This window comes from Neomonachus schauinslandi, chromosome 8 (genome assembly GCF_002201575.2).
Source record: "Neomonachus schauinslandi chromosome 8, ASM220157v2, whole genome shotgun sequence".
NCBI lineage: Eukaryota > Metazoa > Chordata > Mammalia > Carnivora > Phocidae > Neomonachus > Neomonachus schauinslandi.
In genome coordinates this window covers 15976382-16000951 of record NC_058410.1, presented here as the reverse complement: position 1 = coordinate 16000951, position 24570 = coordinate 15976382, and the positions used below count along the sequence as shown (strand labels likewise).

General features: G+C 44.7%; 1 protein-coding gene across 3 annotated transcripts in view; it reads left to right on the top strand.

Moving 5' to 3' along the window:
- The window catches only part of PLEKHG1 (pleckstrin homology and RhoGEF domain containing G1), a 127659-nt gene that overhangs the window by 51681 nt on the left and 51408 nt on the right, over positions 1–24570 (top strand). For all 3 annotated transcript variants that reach the window (XM_021693189.1, XM_044917354.1, XM_044917353.1), the window contains one exon: positions 21440–21540. In XM_021693189.1, coding sequence (XP_021548864.1) covers positions 21440–21540 — 101 coding nt within the window. The remainder of the gene's footprint in view (positions 1–21439; positions 21541–24570) is intronic.

Sequence of the window (24570 nt, the reverse complement as noted above, 5' to 3'; positions counted from 1 at the left end):
GAGGTCAGTCCAAGGATGTCAAGGGTATTGGGGCCGTGAGTCAGGCTTTGTAGGGTATTCTTACCGGGTTACAAGAGTTTATATTTTGAGAATAGATTATAGATGGGGATTGTTTTAATGCCCATATCAAATATCTAAGACCCAAGAAAGAGAACATACAGATGAGAGAGGGGAGATCTATATGCATGTCAAAGTGCCTACAATTGGTTCTGCTATAATGCAACATATGACATGTGTGTTCCTAAAAATCTCTCCCTGGGCAAAATCAACTTGGGGAAAAAATAAGACTTACAGGAAAAATGAGTTTTGAATACAACATTCAAAAACATCATCCGCGATACATTTAAAAAGATAGGAATCTGGGGTGCCTGGGTGGCTCAGTCGTTAAGCGTCTGCCTTCGGCTCAGGTCATGATCCCAGGGTCCTGGGATCGAGTCCCACATCGGGCTCCCTGCTCTGCGGGAAGCCTGCTTCTCCCTCTCCCACTCCCCCTGCTTGTGTTCCTGCTCTTGCTATGTCTCTCTCTGTCAAATAAATAAATAAAATCTTTAAAAAAAAAAAAAAGGAATCTGAGGAAAAATGGGGACAGTTTTAGACCTGTTAAATGGTTAAGAAATACATACCCTGTATGTAGATATGACACTTGACCTTGAAGTTGCTTGTGGAAGCAAGCATCTTCCACAGCTGCCACCCTCTGTAGGAAAGGAAGTAGGAGAGAGAGCGAGAGGGAAAGAGTGAGAAAAAAGAACAGTAGAGAGGAAAAAAAAACAGAGAACAGAGAGGGAAAATGCAAGATAGGCTAAGAGGAAAGAGAAAGATTAAAGAGAGAGGAAAGCATCCAGAGGGTTGCCATTTAGGAGTTACTGTGAAGGCACAGAGGGGCTCACCCCCCTGTGAAGTAAGATTACCTGACATGGGTGGGTGTGGCACACGACGCCCGCGCAGGTGGACCGAGTTCCCTGGTAGGCATTTGGGGTGAGTGTGTTTTTGTATTCCTGTGCTGCTCTCTGGAGCTGGGGGCATTTTTTTTGCATCCACCTAGTGTTTCTCATGGATGAAATCCTGCATAAGCGAAGGCAAAGTTAGGAAATTTGAATTAAGTTCAGATTGTTCCTTTGTGGGGCGCCTGGGTGGCTCAGTCCTTTAGGCATCTGCCTTCGGCTCAGGTCATGATCCCAGGGTCCTGGGATCGAGTCCCACTCCCCCTGCTTGTGTTCTGTCTCTGTCTCTCTAGCAAACAAATAAATAAAATCTAAAAAAAAAAAAAAAAAAAAAATTGTTCCTTTGTATTAATCATGTTGGGAACAAATTCATGTTTTCAAAACAAACGTTATAGCAGAACTGACTGTACTTATTCTTTGAAGTAGTATGACCTATTACAAGTAAGTCTCCCCACCACCCTCCCCCCTATCTTTGCTCAGAGTAGAAGATTGAAGAACAGTATTCCCGCTGTCAAAAAACATGGCCTCCCATTTATCTTAAATGAGACTAATAAGGACTATGACAAATATCCTTAAGGTTCTTTTCATTTCCACCTTTTAAGAAAAAATAGTTTGAAAGAATTTCAAGTTCTCTTAGCAGTTTGACAGTTCATTTCTGGAAACTAACAAATAGATTTTTTTTTCCTACCCTACTCTCAAACCAACAATTATGATTACTTATAAACACAAATAGTTGTAGGAACTTTTTCTTTTACTGAAAGGATGTGCACAATTTGGTCGAATGTTCTTGCACAGATGATAGCATTTTCTGTCTATGAAACTCTTCGTATACCAAGGAGATTTAAGGGGTAAATGTTAGTGTGTCTCTGATGTTAAAATTAGAATGATTTTTTCCACCTACACTTGCAGATTCAGTTAGTTGATGTATTAAAGGAAAGTATAGCCTTACAATGCAATTAGGGGAGGAAAAAAAAAACAAAAACTGTCCTTTTCACAGACCTGAGTACATTCATTTCTTCATGATCAAGCACTTCTAGAAATACCTGCAACCAAAAAAGTCCTTCCCATTCTATTAGGCTTTTCTTTTGAGGCAACATTTTGATTTTTAATAAAAAGGCATTTCAGAAACTTGAGTTAACTCCAGTGATTGAGTAGCTATTATTACTGGTCTGCTAAAGAACTGCTCATATATTTCAAAGACCGCCCATGGGCAAAATTCTATTGAAGATTTGCTAAAACAGGTCCTGTTCAGTTGGGTTAGAATCATGCTGCCTTTTGAATGTGTGCCATCTTGAATATTCAATTATACTGAGTGGGTAGAAAATTATAGAATTCAGGAAATTATGCTCTGAACAAACCAACTTTCAGTTGGAAGAAGTTTCCCATGGCCAGAAATATCTTCCAAAGATGTTTGCACCTTGTGAAACTAATCACATGGAAGAATTCACCCAGATTATGTGATAAGCCTAAAGCCAAGTGCAACCCTGCTCTTTAACACCTAGAAGAGGAAAAGGTAGCTGGGGCTGATGCACAGCTTGTCGGCCTCGCACAATACAGTAGTTAACTATTTTCCCATCATTCATGTCTTTGATTTCTCCTTTGGCCACCAAGACTACTTTGCCACTTAAGGGGTATAGCACGGTTCTGTATAGTAGCTCGCATAGAATTTTTTCATCTCTTTTTTAAATTGTGGTAAAATATACATAAAATTTATCATTTTAACCATTTTAAGTGTACAATCCAGTGACACTGAGTGCATTTACGTGGTTGTGCAGCCATCACCACCGTCCTTCTCTAGAACTTTCCTATCAACTGAAACTGTGTACTCATTACACAGTAACTCCCCATTCTACCCTCCCTCAGCCTCAGGCAACCCCCATTCTATTTTCTGTCTCTATGAATTTGACGACTCTAGGTACCCCCATATAAGGGGATTCATACAGCATTTGTCCTTTTGTGATTGCCTTATCTCATTTAGATCATGTCTTCAAGGTCTATTCTTATTTTATAGAGTAGGCGTCAGAATTTTCTTCCTTTTTAAGGTTATGTAATATTCCAGTGTCTATATAGATCACATATTATTATTTTTTTTTTAAGATTTTATTTATTTATTTGTCAGAGAGCACGAGAGAGCACACAAGTGGGGGAGTGGCAGGCAGAGGGAGAAGCAGGCTCCCCACTGAGCAGAGAGACTGACGCAGGACTCGATCCCTGAACCCTGGCATCATGACCCGAGCTGAAGGCATACGCCTAACTGACTGAGCCACCCAGGTGTCCCTAGGCCACATTTTATTTATAAATCACACGCAATTACAGAACCAGGAAATAACTCAGGTCTGACTGCAGATTCTGCAAGGGTTGAGGTGCGTTGGTATGTTTTCCTCCCCTTTCTTTCCTCTCCTCTCAGCACTGTCTGACCCTCAATGGGCCATCCCTAAATACCTGCTGAAGGAATGATCTCGTTCTACCCAGTCATTTTTATAGGTGAGGAAGTAGAGATTCAGAGAACCAAGTGATTTCCCCAGCTGGATGCAAATCCTAGTTGTCGAGACCTTTGATCTTAAGCAGTTACTTAACTTCTGTAACCGCGGTGTCTTCATCTTAAAAAGAAAGCGATATTGCATACGTCCTAGGACCACGTGAGGATTAAATGAGGTAAGATGCTCAGGCGCCTGAGAGCTGAGAGCCGCTCAAACCCAGACCCTGAGGCTAAGGATTGGCAGCACCAGGACATACCCAGGTCCTCTCTCCCGGCCATTTCGCCTAGAAACAACTGGAAAACCTAAGATTTAGCGAGCGCCCCCTTACAGACCAATGAAAGAGAGTTCTCACACATAGTTGTTAATGAAATTTTCTGGAAACCTATTACTTTTATTGCCCAGTTTCCTCTATCTCGGCCACTGATGGGCAGCGAATCAAGCCTCTTCTGTGTCTAGCCACCGAAGAGCTGAGGCACGACCAGAGGGCTGATACAGAAGGGACGTGGCAACAGGTGGAGTCCCCTCCTTAGCAACTTCTTGGGACAAGTCTAATGCAAGGGGTGAAATTGCCCCAGCACAGGGGGAGGTAGGCTTTGGAGGGTCTCCTGCAGCCCCGAGAATGTGTCTGGGCTAGTCCCCTTGTGCTGATCATCCGGATGGTGCTCTGGGACCTTTTTTTTGCCATTGCCTGCTCTGAAGTAGGAATTGGCTTTGAGGTTTGCTTCCTAATTTTAAAAAGTATAAGGTAAAGAAGGTGACTGATTAAGTGTATAAATTTACTTAACATTCAAACGTAGCCAGACTCTTCAAAAACCACTTTTATTAAGAAGATCCACTAGACGAAAACTCCTACTTCAAAAATAGGAAAAAGTAGAACATAATGAAGATCCCTTATGAGGAACACACAATTAAGAGGTCACCAGCTAGATTTATAGTAAGCCTCATAAACAGGTTCAAAGGGTCTATTATTTGAGCAATTAAAAGCTATCACCTCAGAAATCTGGTTAGGAGGAGCAGCTAAAAGATCGGGTGTAGCCCAGGCTACACCCTGGGCTAATGAAATCCATTTCTCCGGGGGTGGTGTCTGTTTTCCTTTTTTTTTTTTTTTTTTAAAGATTTTTATTTATTTGAGAGAGAGAGAGAGAAAATGAGAGAGATAGAGAGCGAGCATGAGAGGGGGGAGGGTCAGAGGGAGAAGCAGACTCCCCGCTGAGCAGGGAGCCCCATGCGGGGCTTAATCCCAGGACCCCGGGATCATGACCTGAGCCGAAGGCAGACGCCCAACCGACTGAGCCACCCAGGTGCCCTCCGAGGGTGGTCTCTGTTTTTCTGAAGCTCTCCAGATTCCAAAAGGCAATCGATGTTGAGGTCTACAGTCCTAAAGGGATTTTTTTTTCCATTGTTATGAAGCAAACAACCGACATTTAAAGACAGCATAAATTACAGCCCCCCCCCATCCCCTGCAAAATATAACAAAATGATGAAAAACTAAAATCTGTGAGAACTGAACCCAAATCCTGACTCTGCCATTTTCCTGTGTCATCTTGGACAAGTTACTGAACTTTTCTACGTCTCTACATTTTCACCTGTGAAATGGAAATAATAGGGTCATTATGAAAATATATAAGGTTTTCCCTGCAAAGTGCTTTAGCACAATGCTAGGCACACAGTAAGCCCTCAAATGAGAGTTGTTATTATAGGATTATTAATGTAATTGGCATTATTTACAAAGGCTAGTAATTTCTGGTAGGTTTTAAAGTATCATCGGTTGTTGTGTTTGTTAATCTATGTTATTTCCGAAAATTATTTTAACTGTGCAATTTAAAAAAGGATAGGTTATACCTCATTGCAGTTTTTAGTTTACCTGGCATACCTACATGTAGTTGGAATTCATCTCCAATATAAAGGGCTGCAGTGGTGGAAGGAAATTACTTTCAGAATTTTGATTGGAGCTAGGTCAAACTGAGATTGATTTAAGGGACAGAGGGTTGGCCTGGGCCCTGGTCCCGTAGCTGTGTGCCCATGGACGACCCACCAGTCTGACCTCAGCTTCATCCTCTATAAATGAGTTTAATTCAAAAAGCTGAAATCTAAAGATGACTGGAGATCTCATCTCCTCCAGTCTCAGCTCTCAAGAATGTAACCAGGAAATAAGCAAGTCCTTTGAGTGGCCAAAATAGATTATTTCAAACGCCAAACAGTAACTCCTATGTCTTTACCCCAAGAGAGTCCCCAAGCTCTCACTAAGAGCCTATTTACCCTACGTGTTTAAAATAAGCTTAATTATTTGGCTTCCTCACCCCCAGCGAGGGAGGGTGGGTGTTGGGGTGACAAGACAAGGAGCCAGAGGAAGGAACTCCGTGGTAGATCAACTAATGTAAGGCCATCTAGAACTCACCTCGGTCACCCTGGTGAATTTTACTTGTGAATTAGGGCTTAGAGCATAACCGAAGTCCTTACTGATGTTCCAGAAGAGCAAGAAAAAACTTTCCTTATGTTTGGTATAGCATCTAAAATCTACCGTCTGATGCCTGGCCTTCATAAACAAAGTGATTTTGTAATTATAGTAATTGACTTTTTCAACGTCTTCTGCTCTTGTAAAAAAAATATACATTACAGAAAATTGACCATCTTCACCATTTTTAAGTGTACAATTCAGGGGCATTAAGCACATTCACAGTGTTGTGCAATCATCACCACCACTCTTTTCTAGAACTCTCTTAGCATTCCAAACAGAATTCTGTACCCATTAAATGATAACTCCCCATTTTCCACTCCCCACCCCCCAGCCCCTGGCAACCTCCAGTCTGCTTTCTGTCTATGAATTTGCCCAAATTAAACAATATTTGTCCTTCTGTGTCTCACTTATTTCGCTTAGCATAATGTTACCAAGGTTCACCCATGCCGTAGCAGGTACCCGAATTTCATTAATTACAATGAGCTTTTCATACTTAGAGAAGATTCTTGTACAATAACCGATCCATTAACAAAAGTGAGATGACGCTTCCTGAAAAGTGAGAATCAACGTTGCTCTGCAAGGGGAAGTATTAAGCAAATAATAAAGACGTGATGGGAAGTTGCAAGTATCTATCTGTCCCACCCAAAGCGAAATGGAATGCTTGTTCTAAATGTTAAGATTCTTGTTTTGTTAAACTAATAGGAAAGAATCCATAATGATTCTCGTGTTGGAATCACTGACACCCCTCTTCCCTAAAGTAGGCCCCTGAAGGAGAGGCTGCCGCCTACATCTGCGCATTCGAATGGCAAATGGCAAAATCAAAATCACATTGAGGCAAAATTACTCAATTTTCTCCGCAAGCTGCCTAAGGGGCATTATGGGGGGGGGGGGGTTGTGTGTGTGTGTGTGTGTGTGTGTGTGTGTGTCTTGAGAGGAGGCAGAACAAGCCATTCCTTTAAACTGCACTTTAAAATATTTTCTTCTGAAACAAACCATTTTTTTCTCTTTGGATCAACAAGAAATGTCACAAGAGTTCCTTCAGTTTTATAATGGGGCTTCAAGTTATGCTGTTAACCTTTCAGAAGCTCTAAGTGGGAGATGAGTCGGGAGGGGCGCCCAGCACTGGCCAGAGCAGCAGACTGCAAATACAGAACTGCTGAGAAGACACAGCTTTTGTCCAGTTTTCCCTAAAGCCATGGATAAATCATGCAACCCAGGGGTCTGTTTGTAGCCTCGTCAGTGGTGTTCCAAATGCAAATGTAGGTAGAGAAAAGGGTGTGAGTTAATCTACTTTTGATTAGGGGAGCGTTTCTTTCTTGTGCTAAGCGGGAGTTACGTGGGTGGGAAGCGAGTTGAAAATGAAATGCATCTTCAAGAGGTCGGTGGTCAAAATCGCGGTCCCTGGGACAAAAGGAGGGGAGGGAGCAGAAGAGGAATGCCGGGTTGGGTTACAATTCAATACAACTCCAGCCTTAGGGAGTTTGAGAGCAGCCTGACTCCTTAACCCTTGCCTTCCTGGCTTGGCTTCACGAAGTTAGCGGACAGACATGGTGTCAGGAATTCACCGCCCTGATGCTGCAGACACTCGGGGGCTGGGAAAGCTAAGGGTAACATCTGCAAATTGTTGACATCAGTTTTGAGGGCTAGCAGGAGCTACAAAGGCATTCTTGCTGAGCTGTATGTGCCGCTCACCCTAGCCTCCCCTATCATGGAATTATAAATGCAAATGCTCAGAGGAGCACCTGACCCTCAAGGGGTGGGAAGGATCCAGAAGGACTCCTGGGAAGAATCTTAGCCTGGATTTGCCAGTAGGAGGGGCCATCTTGGCAGCAAAAATAGAATGTGTAAAGACAGTGAAGCCAGGGGACAGGGGACCTTCCTGAAAGTACCAGGAGTGAGTGCCTGTGGGTTGGGGGGAAGGGCAGGAGGGGAAGCAAGAAAGTGGTAAAAGTTGAGTCTGGAAAGGTGCACAGGGGTGCGGGCCTTGAAGGACCTCCCTCTATGCTGAAGACTCTGGGAAGTCATTAAAGCATTTTTTTGCAGGACAACAAATTTGACTTCTAGAAAGATCACCCTGGCTTCATTCCAAAAAGTTGGAGGGATCAGAGCCCCATGGAGGGATTAGTTAGGATGCCCATGCAGTGGGCACGATGGGGGATAACCAGAACCAAAGCAGGGATGGGAGGGAGGAGGGGTCAGTTTCAAGACAGGAAGGAGAGGCAGGATTTCTTGTCTGGGTGGGCATAGCAAGTGAGAGGGCCAGGGTCTGGGAAACTTCTGAGTGTCATGGAGACCTTGGGTGCATATATCTCCTCTAACCATCTTCAGACCCTGTACCCAAAGTGATGGTTAACAGCAAGCTGCTCAAATCCATCGGCCTTCCTATGGCACTGTGAATACCTGTGGCAGTGAAAGGGGGTAGAAGCTTTTAGTATAATTTATCTGTGCAGATAGAGTTAATTTGCTTTTGAACCAAAAGAGGTTCTGGTCTGGCTCCTTCCCTGCCCTCCTGAGGAGGAAACGGGCACACAGAAGGCCACACATCAGCCACAGCAGGGCTCCTTGGACGGGCCTGGTCGTTTAACCCACAGAATGAAGACCGGGTGCGGATGTTGCATTATCCCTACTCAGAGGCTGAGGCAGTGGGGTCTCAGCAAAGCCAATAAACCATCGGAGGGGCAGCTCCCAGCCTCCGGCTGCCTGCCCTTGTGGTCCGGGCACTTTCCACCACGCTGCATCTGGAGCCTGCCCTGGAGTGGAGGCCTTTGTAAGGAATCTGCTGCCCCTTTGCCCACGTCATGCTCTGTCCTCCTCTAAATCTCCTGTCCTGGGAGGGCAGGTTTGCAGCGATGGAAACTGCATCTATTACAAGAAAAAGCACGTAGTATACGTCTATTCAGATTGTAAAGTGCTGCTGTAGAAATTCATTCTACACCATCTCTTGACAGTTCACTTATGAAAATTTCATCCTAGGAGGTCAGTCTCTCTCCCTCCCTCTCACTTCTAAGTACCAAGATGGCCATGGGCATCGTGCCTGAGATTTAGGACAAGAGAAGAATTCGTTTTCCCTAAGTGGGCAAGAATTGAGATCAGGCCTCCAGGAGGACAGAAGGAAACTGCTGGGTTTACCGCATTCAGGGAGCCCAGCACTCTGAGATAGGTTTCTGAGGAGCACCCCATCATGCTGGCTCACCTGCACCCCCATTCTACCCTCTGTTCCCCTGCAAATCTCCAGGCCCTGGCTGTTTCTGTGTGAATACGTAACTTCTGGGTAAGATTCTACCGTGATGAGATCAACACAGTGTAGCCGAATCAATGAGATATGTCCTTAGGGCTACTCATTGTTTTTGGTACAGCGAACGGAATAGTTTAGCCTATGCATCTCCATATTTAGCCCTTGGATTACCTAATGCCACCAAAGCATAATCACATTCATCCGTGTTGAAAAACTGCCCATAAAGAGATCAGTCCTTGTGCAGTTCTTTATTTTAACATACACAGCCTCGTTGCATTGCAGTTTGCAAACAGAATAGCTTGACCTTGAGGGCCGTTATCAAAACTGTGTGACTCAGTCGATGGAGGGTTGAGCTAATGTCTTCCAGCTTTTTGTGCTCACTACTTAATATTGCCCAGGTAGCTCCAGCCTTTTGGCCTGGTGGAAATCAGTTTCAGGGTTAGAGTTCCAAGTAAAGTAGCACAAATAGCACTAGGCTTTGGTGTCTGAGGCCTTGTTTCCTCTCCCTCGAGTGCATGCTCCTTGAGCACCTACTGCATACAGATCCATTGCTATGAACATTACCTGTATTACAGTTCCTGTTCCAGGAAAAGAGAGTAGAAAGTGTTCCAACTCATTACTAAGTCATATAGTTAATTACTGTCCAATACATGATCAGGGGACACATGCAGTCACCCGTGATGTGTCTGTGGCAAAACCGTGTATCTGTTTGAATGGGCCATTATTTGCTGTCCTTATTTCACAATTTCTGGTCCTCTAGGATTCTGAGTGAAGTGTGGGCGGTTTTGTGATTTGCGGACAGGAAATGTTTTTGCTGCCGCAAGCACCCACATTTTGATGTCGAGTGAAGGCTTTGAAGCCATCAGTGTGCTGATGGGATGTGCAGAGCTCTGGGAAGGAAGTCAGAGCCCCACGACAACAATCCAGGCTGACTGTCATGCAGAAGAGCATGCCAGAAGTCCCTCTCCTAAGCCTACCGCTTAGACCCTCGAGGGAGCCTTCTTTCCTCCACACGCCCTGCACCTCTACCTACCCACATTCCGCTCCTGTCCATCGGCCTTGTCCTGTGGCAAAGCCCATGCTCACAGAGCTGCTAGACCTCTCTTCATTTCTGACGGATCTTCATTTTATAACAATCACCAGATCAATCGCTTCTAAGTGCTCTGCGTTCCCGGCTCTCCATCATGTAGCGTTTGTTGAATAGACTTAAGAAGTAATGCAGAACCGGGAGATCTGGGAGGATTCATTGGTGAGGATTCCATTGTGCAGAGGTGTGTGTTCCTCTGGGGAGAGTTACCCCGAGTCAGGCCCCTAAAGAGGAATGCAGTGACAGACCTGTGGGGTGACTGGCAAGGGGAGGGAGATGTTTCAAAGGAGAGGGAGAGGGAAGGAAGAGAACTTGGGAACTGAACGGAACAGGAAGGTGTGGCCAACGCTGGGAGTCCAGTGCCAGTTGGTTGAAAGCTGGTGTGCTTGGCTGCTGGAAAAGCATGCCCTGGGATGCGTGTTGATGAGCACACGAAGGAGGTGGGCTCAGCGTGTCGGTGGACTGGTACTGATTCAAATACAGGCCTGTGACGATCTTAGAAGGTGGTAGGTGCCGAGTCCATGAGAGCGGTTGTCTTTGTAAGGCTCCTACCTCAAACCTAATAAAAACCACATTTAGTCCCCAGATAAAGTCAACAGCAAACATTTCCTACGGTGTAAAGATACTGCATTAAGGACTAAAGCCTTAGGAGCAGTATTGCAGGGTTCCAGTGCCCAGGCAGGCGATCATCAGCTGGTCCCAGTTTGAATGGGACTGAGTCACTCACTCTCTGTTTGACCTTGTGAAACAATTGAAATTTTCTAAACTTCCAGTAAAATGGGACTAATAATAGAACTCACCCTCTAGGTTGTTGTGAAGATTAGATAAGATAATGCATATAGCGGCGGGTGCCTGGGTGGCTCAGTCATTAAGCGTCTGCCTTTGGCTCAGGTCATGATCCCAGGGTCCTGGGATCCAGTCTCGCATCGGGCTCCCTGCTCCGCAGGAAGCCTGCTTCTCCCTCTCCCACTCCCCCAGTTTGTGTTCCCTCTCTCGCTTTGTCTCTGTCAAATAATAAAAATCTTTAAAAAAAAAAAAGATAATGCATATAAAGCAGTGAGCTCAGTATAGCTCATAAAGGTAATATGGTAAGAAACATAAAGGTAATATGACTTGTAATAGTAAATAGCAGTGAGGAGGCGTTAAACTTCAGATGATCTAATAATGTAAATTTATTTTACTGATCTTTTATTTTATTTTCTTTCCCATATACAAAATCCTTTAGGCTTTATTTAATTTTCCTTAATTACCATGTTTCAAATTACACCAGCAGTACCGTGATTATAATGGAGATGAATCAGTTCTCATTTTCAGGTACTTAAAACTTTGCCAAGACATCATATCTCTTTGCTGTTTTCCTCCTTAAGGATTATAGCCACATCTAATTGTCTCTGTCTGCTTCCTTCCCTGGCTTGGGACCTGGAGAGAAAAATGGCAGTAAAATAACAATGCTGTGTGAAGTTAGCCCAGTGAGGAGGAAGACCTAAAAAGAGAGTTGGAGAAAAGTAGGGTGATGGGGTGGGAGGCGGGGATCCTTCTCGAGGAAGTGTACAATAAACTTCCTTCACTTTCCTGTGTCGTCATAACCCCTGGGATGCTGTTGTTGTGCTTCATTCCAGATAGTTCTGGCAAATTCTCTGGTTGCCATTCTGAAGATGTTAAACATACTTCACATTAATGCATATTCAGTAAGCACGTGGATTATGCTTTATTCTTTTTTGATCATTAGAAATGATGATGGGATTAAAGCGTATAGAAAACAAAAAGCAACTGGTGGGTTTCAGATAAGTATGGAAAGCTAGCTCAGTGTGAGCAGGACTTCTTCATGGGCATGTGTCCACTGCTCTTATTTTAAGAAGAGCTTTACATATGAGAATGCTGTCAATGTGATTTGAAAACTCTAAACACGGTTTTTAAAAATAAATATTATTTTTATTATATTAACAAAGCCAATAGAAAATTAAGTTTCCTGCCATGTTTTTGTTACAGAAGGGACTGTTTTGTTACAGAAGAAAAGTAAGAACTTTTCTGTTCTAACTTGGTAAGATAAGAGATTAATTGTAGCATTATATTTGCGCCAAACTTTTTAAATTTTTGTGACATTTTTAGATTTATTTACACTTATATACATCAAATTCTTCCTCTGGATGTCAACATGAAGTAAATAAAGACAATTGATTTCCATAATGGTTGTCAGAAGCACAGGAAAAATGGGCATTCAGCTGCTTGAAGAACTCTAATATATTAACGCTAATCCTGTTTCTTCTATCTTTCGATTACTGTAGACTGCCAATTCGTGTGTATTTTCTGCTTAAAGTCTTTGGGGAAAACCAAACAAATATACCAGTTGTCTTCAAGCAAAGATCTATTTCTCTTTCTACTCAACGTTGCTGTTTTTAACAGAATTCCTGTTTGTCCCCACCAGGTTTCTCTCTTCTGGAAGGACCTGCCCAACACCCCCGCCCCCCCCACGCCTTTCTAGGGCAGGCTGTTCCATCTCCTTCCCGAGAGGAACCTCCTAGCTCCCCTTCTCTCAAGAGGGAGCCGCGAAACAATGGAGGGGACAGAACAGGCTGTATCATTTGTCACAGCTGAGCAAGAAAGCCATTCCTGACATTTTTTACTGATGTCTTATGTATTGAAAGTATTATACTGGGTAAATGAGGCTGAAAGCTCCCAGTTTTTTATGATTCTTTTACTCACATATCTCAGAGGCATTAATTCTGACTCACATATCACCAATTAAGATCAGCCTCTATACCATCAGTTAGGAAAACTGAATGAGAACCGATATCACACCAGGAACAGAAGCTGCTTTGAACTCTCCCCCCTCCACTCCCCCTCTCCCCCCTCCCCCGTGTCTGTGGGTCTTCGTCTCTTGCTCTCCCCCTTTCTCTCCCCATCTTCTTTCCTTTTTACTTTCTACTCCCCCTTTTTCTTCCCTCCTTCTGCTCCCCTCCATTCATTCTTCCCCCCACCCCCTCCCCCCACCCCCACCCCCAACAAGTTGGCAGAAAGAGTTTGCCCTGGTGATGATATATTGCATTTTCATTGCGGTTCTCGGCCGTGTGGGGGCTCTGTTATATAGACTCAGGGAAAACACTGTTCCCACAATAAGAGCTTTGTTTCCAGCTTGATGAAGTGGCCAGAGACCCCCAGCTCTCATTTCTTTAGCTGTACCTTCCTCCCTGTGGATGTGGACAGAGAAATAAGAGAAAAGAGATCAAGTGGAAGATTAGACTTCTGATATTTTATCTGCAGGCAACAGATGGAGATTTTACTATAAACCCTGATTAGGGGCTTCTTTGGAAGAAAGATAAAGGGCTTCTTTCATTATTGCCCCACAGCACTTTGTAAATAATTCCTATAACCTCACATTGTCATACTCTGTATGACACACACATGTCTTTCCCCTGTCCTCTCTTGTGAGCACCTGGAACACAGGCATCACATCTCCCTCGTTTCCAGATGCACCTGCTTAATACAGAAACCTGCACATAGGATGGGCCCCCCCAAAAGTCTTCATTAAGTACATTATAATAAAACTATTGGATGGAATACAGTGCAGCCACTATAAAGAATGAGAAAGAATTCTACTGACATATAGGAATCATGTGCGTTTATATACACTAAGTGGAAAAAACGAAGTTGCGAATCAAGCAAAGATCTCATTTTTGACAGGTGTAATTATGCGCCAGAACATAGTCGAGAAGCGTGCATACCGCGTCATCAACCAGAGTTACCTCTGCACAGTGACACCTGGGCAGAAAAGGAAGGTCCGTGAAGAGGGAGAGGGAACTTTTTACTTCTGTGCTCCGACTCGTTAGAATTTTATTTTCTATGGCAAAAACGGAAGCTGACCCATGTCATTTTGGCCTCTCCCTGCCTCACTCAGAGAGACAGTGTTCCCAGCCTGGACCCCCGCGAGAGGGGCTTATCTTCCTCTCCTCCACCGCTTATCTTGTCCCCTGACCTGGCTCCAGTCGTCACCTTGCCAGAAATTCTTGTCATTCCCACCTTCCTCCCTCTACCGTCTACCTTCTCCTTCCCGCCCCCCACCTCCATCCTGTTCCTAGGTGCATGAATGCATGGGTGGGTGCAAGGGTGTGTGGGTGTGTGCATGGGCGCATGCACGTGTGGGTGTGGGGGGTGTGCAGATCCATCAGTCAGTCCTTTCTGGTCCTACAGCTCTTCCAGTTACTGCTCCTTCCTGGGTAGCCCACCATCTCAAAATTGGTATTCCCCTTACCCACTTCCGACTCAGTCTGCAACTCTCTCTAGTCCCTGCCCTCAGGACTCTCTTATTCTCACTCAGTTTCCCTGGGACTGTCTGGAAGAGGTGGGCCCACCAGGCTCCGTGCTCCACGATCTTGGGACCCCCTCCGAAACCCCTCACCGCCGCTCCCACTCAGGGGTGCGGTGTCGTCAGCGTGAGCCCCAGCGCTCCGTGCCGCCCCTGGCCTGGCAGCTCATCATTTACTTTCCTCGTTTCCTTCGCAAGGGCCCTTTGGTGTCCTCACGGCCACAGGGGACTGCCTGGGGGTGCCCTGGCCTGCTGACCCTCACCGAGGTTGCAACTTGCAGACACTGAGCTACTCCGAAGCTGCTTTTGTGTGGTTAGGTGGCCCCCGAAGAAGCGTGGGAGGATGTTTTGGCCTCCCCGTTGCGCCAGCGCTGCCGAAGCCGGAGCCCGAAGCTGCGCGGCCACGCATGGCCAGCTCCCCGCAGAGCTTTCCGAGCAAGCTGCAGTTCTGCTTCCCAGATCCTGTGCCTGACAAACCTCTCTTGCCAGATGTCCTACGGTTACGTCTGTCTTCGCACATCCGAAACCCAGGCCCTGTCTTTGCCCCCGCGCCGCCGCCCGCCTCTCTTCAGGTCTCTCGGGAATGGGGAGAGCAAGTGCTCAAGTGGGGCCTGGGCAGGCCGGTCATTCTGAACCCGTCATTACCCCTCGTGATGTTCCTGCAGGCACTATTTGTGCAGAGGACGATGGCTGGAAAATAAAGCCCGTATTTCTTCTCAGAGCCTTGACCCTAAGAAGAAAATGAGCCAGCTGGAGCTGTCTCGATGAGCGAGGCCAGAATTTCTGCCTTGTCTCCTTTTTACCACAGATCCTTCGAGGTGTTTCTCAGTGTTTGATCTGGGCGTGAGGCAGTCCAGTACAGCAGGTACCAGGCAGCCAACGAGGCCTAGAGCTGCCCCACCAAGGCCTCTGTAGGCCCGGCCAGCAGGGGCAACCCGGGTTAGCTTCACCTCACCAGCCACCGGGCAAAGAGAAAGGAGGAGAGCTGGTGGGTCCTCTTCCCGGAGGGAGCATTCCAGCTCCCTCCATGCCGCAGCCAAATGGATGGGGAGGTGAGGGGTTGGTCTCACTGCCTTTTAATTCACTCACTGCCAGTGAGGGTAAGAAAAGGTCTTGCTGGGAGTGAGAACAGTGCCCCTCCTCCTCAGCGTGGAAAGTGGGAGAGAAGCGCAGACTCCCCACTCCTTGTTGGGCAGCAAGAATTCCTGTCCCCTTCAAGGTCCTTCCAGCCAGACTAAGAATCAAATTGACATGAAACAGATTAATAGGAGAAAATCGAATTTAATAGCATATGTACAGACAGACACGGAAACTCTAAAGACAGGCACAGTGAGGTCTGTAAGTCATCCTGAACTAAGGAGAAGGGGGGCAAGGGTCTGGGACTTCAGAGGAAAGGAATCCAATTTACAGGAAGATGAAAAAAAGTAAATGTTTGGTAAACGAATGTTTGCTGGGCCGCTCAGAAACAATGGGACAAAGAGAGGACTTTGCTCAAAGTGGCCTTGCTTAGGTCCCTCCCTGTCTGCCGTACCTAGTTCCTATCGTAATGGAGTTATCTATGGTGATAGCTCTCTTTCTGGGGCAGGTCCTCGCTCTAAATTCTTTTTAGGCATTTGAGGGGGAGGTAAAGAGCTTTTCCTGAAATCACTGGGTTTTGATTGCTTTTTTTAAAAAAATTTTATTTATTTTTTAATTTATTTTTTTTTAAGATTTTATTTATTTATTTGACAGAGACACAGTGAGAGAGGGAACACAAGCAGGGGGAGTGGGAGAGGGAGAAGCAGGCTCCCGGCTGAGCAGGGAGCCCGACGTGGGGCTCGATCCCAGGACCCTGAGACCATGACCTGAGCCGAAGGCAGATAGATGCTTCACCGACTGAGCCATCCAGGCGCCCCTATTTATTTATTTGAGAGAGAGAGAGAGCACAGGAGCTGGGTTGGGGTGGGAGCAGAAGCAGACACCCCTCCGAGCAGGGAGCCTGGACGGATGCAGGGCTCGATCCCAGGACCCTGAGATCAGGACCTGAGCCAAAGGCAGATGCTTAACCTGCTGAGCCACCCAGGCGCCCCAGGTTTTGATTGCTTTTTAACTCAAAATAGTCTTCATGCCAAAGTGGCCCGTCTTGGGGCAGCCTGTGGTTGGCCTCTACATCCTGAAAGCCAACAATATCCCTCACCCCGTGACTCTCACCCCTGACTGGCTCCTTTCTCTCCTTCATGCCTCTCTGTAGGACCTGTGGAGGGCTTGGTCCCGGTTTACCTGCGCTGCTCTGCTGGTCTAACTGGTCTCCCCACCCCAGTTTTACAGCTTCCCTTCTGGTTCACTGATGCTGGGATGGTCTGTGGTCTCCCGCCATCCTTCAGCGGTTGCCACCACCTACAGAGCATGGATGATTCCCTACGATCAGCCCTACCTCCAGGGCCTGTGTGCGCATGCGCCGGGATTCCCGGCTTTCCCGGCCCAGCTCAGCACCTTTAAGGGTCCTGACTGCAGGCGGCATACCTTGCCCTGTGCCTCTGTTTGCACTTTTCTATTTCTTGGATGTTGTCTCCTCCCTTTCCCTCCATCCAGACTGCTGCTTCTTAAAGGCTCAGATCCACGCGCATGTCCTCTAGAGAGCCTCTGCCAGCCCAGAGATCAACCGCTTCTTTCTCTGCCTCCCCTCTCTGCCAGTACTGAATATTTATCAGCCATGCGCCCTAAACACTGTATTGTACTTACTTGTTTACACTTGTCTTTCAACTACACAGGGAGCTCCTTGGGGGGAGGGGTCATGTTTTATTCATTTTTTTTAATTCCTAGCTTGTAAAACAGAGCTTGGCACACATTCTTATGTCCTCAAAAAAGGGGGAGAGAAGGGGGAGGATGCTTTGTGTGAATGAATGTGAATGCTTTTAAACTGTAAATTGATATACAAGTGTAAGTTATTGTGGTATCAATGGCGTCCCACTGTAACACATGGCATTTGGAGGGCAGGTTGGGGGTAAACTGATGACTATGTTCTAGAAAAGGTGGAGAGGTTGGAAAAACAAGAAAAAAATGCTTCCTTCAAAATAAAGACCAAAGAAAAAAGTCTTACATAGGAGTTATATCAAAGAGCTTGGAATTTGGAAGCGCTAAAAAGAGAAAAACCAACCAGAAAGAGTAAACTATAAAACCACTAGGTCGAACTTTGAAATGTTAGCAAGAGGATTTAGGAATGGAATCTTTTTGTCTCTACAATGGACTCTACACAAGGGTGGGGGGGTGCGGGAAAGAGTCAGAGGGACGTAAAGTATGAAGAGACTTTATAGTTCTAAATCAGTATTTCTTTCCCTCTTGTGGTTTATCTTCATTATGTCAAACAGGTTATACTTTTAAAACGTTTTAAATGTTATTTTAGAGGAATAAGGGAAACGGGGGCGGGGACACTAATTCTATAGGCATCTTAGAGAAATAAGGTGAACTACCAAGAACATTGCATTTGAGTTTAAATCTGAATTTGAATTCTGCCCATTTCTCCAGCATCTCTGTGGGAGGGCTGCCTAGACCAGCGCTTCTCTGTCTGTGGTGAGGGACAGGGATGTGTGTGCATGTGTGCGTGCGCGCATTTTCTGTCAGTCACACGCTGACACTCTTGGAAAACACAATAAAAAGTGAATTGCTAGAAAAAGAAAATAGAAGAAATCGGACAGGCAAAGTACAAGCCCAAATTGATCATTAGAGTCAACAGATCTCGTTCTGTCAAAAGGCTGTAAGTTTCCACGCACTTACTCTCAGTTTCTGCACTGAATTCGTTGTAGTTCGGTAACACTTTGCAAACTGGCTCCTTTTCCATTTGCCACACTTTAAATGGTACCAAGTCAGTGTTTAGTTGGATGTTTTCAATAATAGACATTACAGGCAATGACAACGTTAATGTGAGGAGGACACCCACGCACAAATCTTGCACTCTTAAGGAGATCCTAAGGACATGAATTGATTAGAAAATAAATAGGCAGAATGTAAAATGGCATAATAGGCATTTTTTCCACCAGTGGAAAGCTCTTTCTTGTGCCTATCTCCCCGCCTCATCCCTCTCCCAGTCGAGTGAACTCTTTGATCTTCTTGGAGAATAATTGTTTTCAATGCAAATGTTTTAAATTGATCCTTCATTGTTAACTGTAGGGTAGCCATAGATGCTGACATCAAGCCAATAAAATTAATAAGCAGTGTGACAGGCTCTAATAAATTTCATGGGTGTCTTTACTCTGTCATTTGAGCACAGACCCAACTGTTATTATCAGTGAGCTTCAAACCTCTCATTTTGGCTGGAGATGATTATAGCTGCTAATGCCGTGCATGCTAAGGTAGTTCTCCGTAACTAGTTTAGGGTTAAAGTATCATATTTAAAAGACTTAATTATGATCAGTGGGGGGAACAGTTGTGGCCAAAGGACTTTGATCTGTTTTCTAGAGTGGCCTACAAAAATTTGGACTCCTAACGATCTGTTTTCTCAACAATTTCGGAAAACGAGCAGCTTTTAAAATCTAGTTTCCCTACCACGGACTGGGGGGTTTTGAAACTCTTTCATTTGGAGAGGGGCCATTATTTGTTGGAAGTGGGCCACGGTTCTTTGTCTCTAACCCCAGTTGAAATTCTTCAAGCCCCTTAACTCAATCTTTCCCTCACATGAAGAATTTAGTATCAGGTTTCTGCAAATGAGCAAGCTCTTCACTTGAAGTGAGAAAAAGGGTTGTTCGGTTTCTCCTTTAAACCCCATGGCAGCCAGCAAGGTGAATTTGGCATGCATACGTCATCTCTGTCCTGCCCTTTATCCTGCTATTTGGTGTGGCTCATGCCTATCCATATCCTTCTGTTTAAGTTCACGCGCATCTAGAACCTTTTACTGCCTTAATTTTGCATATGATGTGTCCTTTTAAAATCTTGATCAAAGTATAAACAGCTATCAAATATAAGCGTTCAAGGCAAGTTAAATATTAGCCCATCTTTTTGTATCATGTGTAATTTTATGTAAATATCAATGACTACATTTATGTTTTCGAGGAAGTATAGGTTAGGTTTACATGTTGTTCAAAAGGCATTCATTTCACTTCTAGTTTTCTTGAGCATTTTTTATTTAGGCATTAACTCTATATCCTATGCAGATACTCAAGCTCCTTCTAATTGTTCCATTTATAAAAGTCCTTACTTTTATAGTAAGGACTATAGGCTATGTCTTGCTATTGTGGGTTTAGGGTACTGGTTACACTTAACACCTTATGAATTTAACTTCTTATTAAAAGATGACCACTGTCTTAAGAAGAAAAGATGTTCCCACAAAGCTTGTTAAAAGAGAAAAAAGGGGGGACCTCTGGGGGGCTCAGTCGGTTAAGCGTCTGCCTTCGGCTCAGGTCATGATCCCAGGGTCCTGGGATTGAGTCCTGCATCGGGCTCCCTGCTCAGTGGGGAGCCTGCTTCTCCCTCTCCCTCTGCCGCTCCCCCCTGCTTGTGCTCTCTCGCTCGCTTGCTCGCTTGCTCTCTCTCTCTGACAAATACATAAAATCATTTAAAAAAATAAAAGAAAAAAGGTTTATAAACATTGGTTTGTGCATGCCGGTGATTCTAGTGTTAAAGAACTAGGATGGTGAGTTACGGGACGCAGTCTGTGAAACGTGCTCCTGAGAACGGTAATGGTGAAGCCCTGCCTGTTTTCCCTTTGAGGGGCATAAGAGCATGAGAGAATGAATGTGTCTTATTAAAATGGAGAAGGAAGAATTATCTGATGGTTTTTACATTTCATCTCTCCTTTGGCTGGTTGCACCTAACTGCTATTGTGTTTGCGATGGAACACTGGAATGTGGCTGAAACATGGGATTTTCACAGGGTCTGTTCCTCCCCCGGGCTGCACGACGCCATGTGACATTTGGTCGAGGGCCATAGTACATTGTGCAGCCCGGAGCAGGGGATTGTATTTATTTTTTATTTTACGTTATTTCAGCTGTTTTCACTTTTTTCTTTATTGTTTTCTAGCCTCCTACTGAGTTCTTTTTTCAAGCATTGCTGGGGAAGGGGGAACACTCAGTTATGAACTCTCACACCCAGGGTGGAAAACAGCTTTCTCTCAGCAGCTCGAAGCTTCCAAGCCATGGACATTTAACCCACTGTGGATCTGAGCCCACATTAGCTCTGCTTGGGAGCTGTTGCTGTGTTAAAAGATATAAAATCATTTCAAAGTTTTCCATGGCTCATTAACATAGCCTACTAGATAGCATAAGTGAGTTATGTGCTTATTAAAATAAAAAGAGGGGTTTTTTTTCTTTAAAATGGTGTTTGAGGAAGAATTTGGTTCTGCATTTTAACAACTGATAGCTTCTTGATTTCAAGGTTATGTTTAAACAGCACTCTCTTTCCCCAGTTTATTGAGATATAATTCACATAGAACATTGTATTAGTTTAAGGTGTACAACATAATGACTTGATGCATGTGTATATTGTGAAATGATCACCACGGTGAGTGTAATTAATAGCCATTACCACACACAGTTACAAATTCTTTTTCTTGTGATGAGAAATTTTAAGGTCTGTATTTCTGGCTTTCCACTAAATGAATTTGAGTATCTTTTTATCACATAAATCAGTCAAGGAAACAGAAGATGATGTTGTTATGCCAAAAATCTGACATTATGAGAAACTATGGTCATTATATTATCCATCTAAGGAAGCTCTAATACATTTGGGGGTTATATAGCCTAATGTATACCATACTCCTCCTCCTTGCTCAAACTCCCCCTTCTATAAATTGGTGAGTATTGTCAACATTAATAAAAGTGACACTCTGTATTCCATAGTACAATTAATGAGCACATTAGTATAATAATTGCTTGAAATTGATATGAGAGGTTCATCTTGCATAACTAAAGATAACTTGGAGAAGGACAGGAGCGTTTAAGACATCCTTCTCATTGATTTCCCAGGATTACCTTGACTGCATCAGGGACCAAACAAAACTTCCTCTGGGGACAGAAGAAAGATCAGCCCTCTTTGGAAACATACAGGATATCTACCACTTCAATAGGTAAGTTCATACTCAAAAGTTATCATTCTCACCTAGGAATATGACTTTCTCTCAGATGAATGCCACCTAAGAAAACTTTACCTGTAATCCTTGATTCAACTTCATACATTTCTGTGTGCTATCCTGCCATGAAGTCTTCTACCCAGAAGCATCCTGTCCTAGAAGAGTCTCACATTTGTTTAATATTCCGTCCAAATCCATCTTCCTGGCTCAGAGAAGAGACCTGCCTTCCCTGACAGAGCAGTGACATCATGCATGCTTCGTCTGTGGCACCCCCACCTCCACTGAATTTTCTAGAAACTTTCTTCTGCCTAGGGAGTGGGCAGGCCACAGTAGACACACAAATACTTTAAGTCATAGCAGACTGATCCAAATTAATTAATAATTTAAATGATTGACTCAAACATATGTTAAGTACCTACTATGTAAAAGGCACCAGGCTTAGGAAATTTGCTGAAGGGGCTGGGACAAGCAAATCGGTTAATATTACATATTGTGAAACTTCTGCCAGGCAGTAGGCAAGTTAGGAGCACAGACTCTCATTTCCAACATGCCTGGGTTTGCATCCCAGCTGAGCCATGAAGAGATCCTTGGGTGAGTCTTGAAATGGAGTGGAAGAACTAACTCCCTCCCTACAAGTCTGTGCTCATGTCTTCCTTTCTCAATGAAGCTTGCCGGACGCCCACAGAACACCTCACCTGCTCTGCCTTTTCTTTCTGGCATTTATCAAATTCTGTGATGCACTCTATGACCGACTTCTGGTTTACATCGGTTTTCTTTCCTCACCACCCCCACTCACGGAACACTCCCCGAGGCCTGGGGCCTGTTTTGTTACCACCCAAGTGCCTAAACAATGCCTGGCCCATCGGAGGCGTGCAAGCTTTTGTGGAATGAATGAGTGGAAATAATAAGAATATCTATCTCCATGGTTGTTGTGAAGCTTCAGTGCGCTCAAACACCGGAAGTGCCTACCTCACTCAATACCAGCCCAGAGAAAGCATCAAAATATCAACCAGTGATGATGTTGGTTTTGTTAGAGTAAAATCCCATTATAAAATTCTACAGTGCCCTGTCCTTGTGTGACTCAACCATAGTGCAATTTATAAATCTTCTCCCTCTTTGCTTAGTGAAATTGGTGTAAGTGACACCTTGGGGTCAGGATCCACATCTCCTTTGCTACCTTCGAATCCCTAACACCTAGCACAAGCCCGGCCTCTGGGAGATCTGTGTATAGACTTGCATCAATGCCTTCTTTCATATTGAAAGCCTAGGATGTGAAAACGGCCCATGTTGCAACATCTCCCTGATTTGATTCAGGAGACTTTGGAAACTGGTCAGCATGTTCCAAGACTGTAATTCTCGACCTGAACTACACTACTAGAATCACCTGGGAAGCTTTTTTTTTAATAATATGATGGATCCCACCCCCAGAAATTGTAATGAATTGGTTTGGGGTTGGGCCAGGGCATCAGAAGTTTTTAAAAGGTCCTCAGATGTTTGTAATGTATAGCTGTGGCTGGGAAACACTGTCTACGTAAAATAGACACAATAATAAGAAAATAGAGAAAGGTCATAAAGAAATTGAATGAGGCTGGGGCGCCTGGGTGGCTCAGTCGTTTAGGCTCTTGATTTCAGCTCAGGTCATGATCACAGGATCGTGAGATCGAGCCCTGCCTCCGGCTCCTTGATGGGCATGGAGTCCGCTTAAGATTCCCTCCTTCCCTCACCCCCTCCCCCTACCCATCGATCATGCGTGCTCACGCTATCTCAAAAAAAAAAAAAAAAAAAATTAGGGAATTTAGAGTCTGCATGTTCATTGGTATGAAAACAGGCTCCCATTTAGCAGTCGCTAATGGTAAAATCCCATGAATCCCCGAGTGGCTTCTCCTTCTAGAGGCTACCAGTGACACTGTAACTCGGGGAGAGGGTTGAGGCATATATGTGGGGAGGCCCCTGGCCTAAGCCTCTGGTGGTTTGGCTGTAAGTTGATGGTAATGACTATTTGTCTCCTGCTTAGTTCATGCCAGAGGCCATAGAGCTTTATGCACATTGTCACTTTATATGCCTCATCTGGGCTTCTCTGACCCCAAAGCCCAGGCATTTAATCACATCCCCACTTGCCAGAGTGGAGCCCTGCTTTTCAGGCCATGGTTTGGGACATGGTAGCATAATCCAGAAGGGTTTTTTTTTTTTTTTTTTTAAACTCCCTGGAGTTTAAATCTTCCTGTGTCTCCTAATTTAAAGAAAGATAAGAATGACGTAGCCCCCTAGGTCAACAAGAAGGGACCTTGGCGGTGGAGCCCATTCTGCGAAAGTTGGAAGACTGAGAAGACTTTTGTATTCCTGAATTGGTTCTCTGTTCTTTTCTCTTTGGTGGTCTCTGAACAAGGAAGTCAGACCTGTCAGCCTGAGTCAGAGTGAATGAGTACCCGCATGATGATGTGTTAGGGATCCATGTGGTGACACAATGTGCACGCAATGAACATCACGTATTTATGCCTGTCCCTTTTGCAGATCCCAGTTATCTATCCCTGGCACATGCATGATCTCCTGTAATCCTCTTAACAGCTCTGGGAGGCAGATAGAATGCATATTATATGCACATCTTATAGATGAATCAGGAGTGCAGTATGGAAAGTCCTTTGCTCAAGGACATAGAACTAGGCATCCAATCTAGCCTGTTTTGAATACCTGGTTTTGTCACGTTTCTATTGGTATTCCTATTACTTTATTTTATTATTATTTTCTTTTTTTAAATTTTATTTGAGAGAGTAAGACAGAGAGAGAGAGAGGGAGAGAGAGAGCACGAGCCGGGTGAGGGGCAGAGGGAGAGGGAGAAGCAGACTCCCCGCCTGAGCAGAGATCCCGATGTGGGGTTCGATCCCAGGACCCCGGGATCACGACCTGAGCCGAAGGCAGATGCTTAACCAGCTGAGCCACCCAAGCGCCCCTCATTATTATTTTCAAGAGTATCTGCTTGCTGGGGCGCCTGGGTGGCTCAGCTGGTTAAGCATCTGCCTTCGGCTCAGG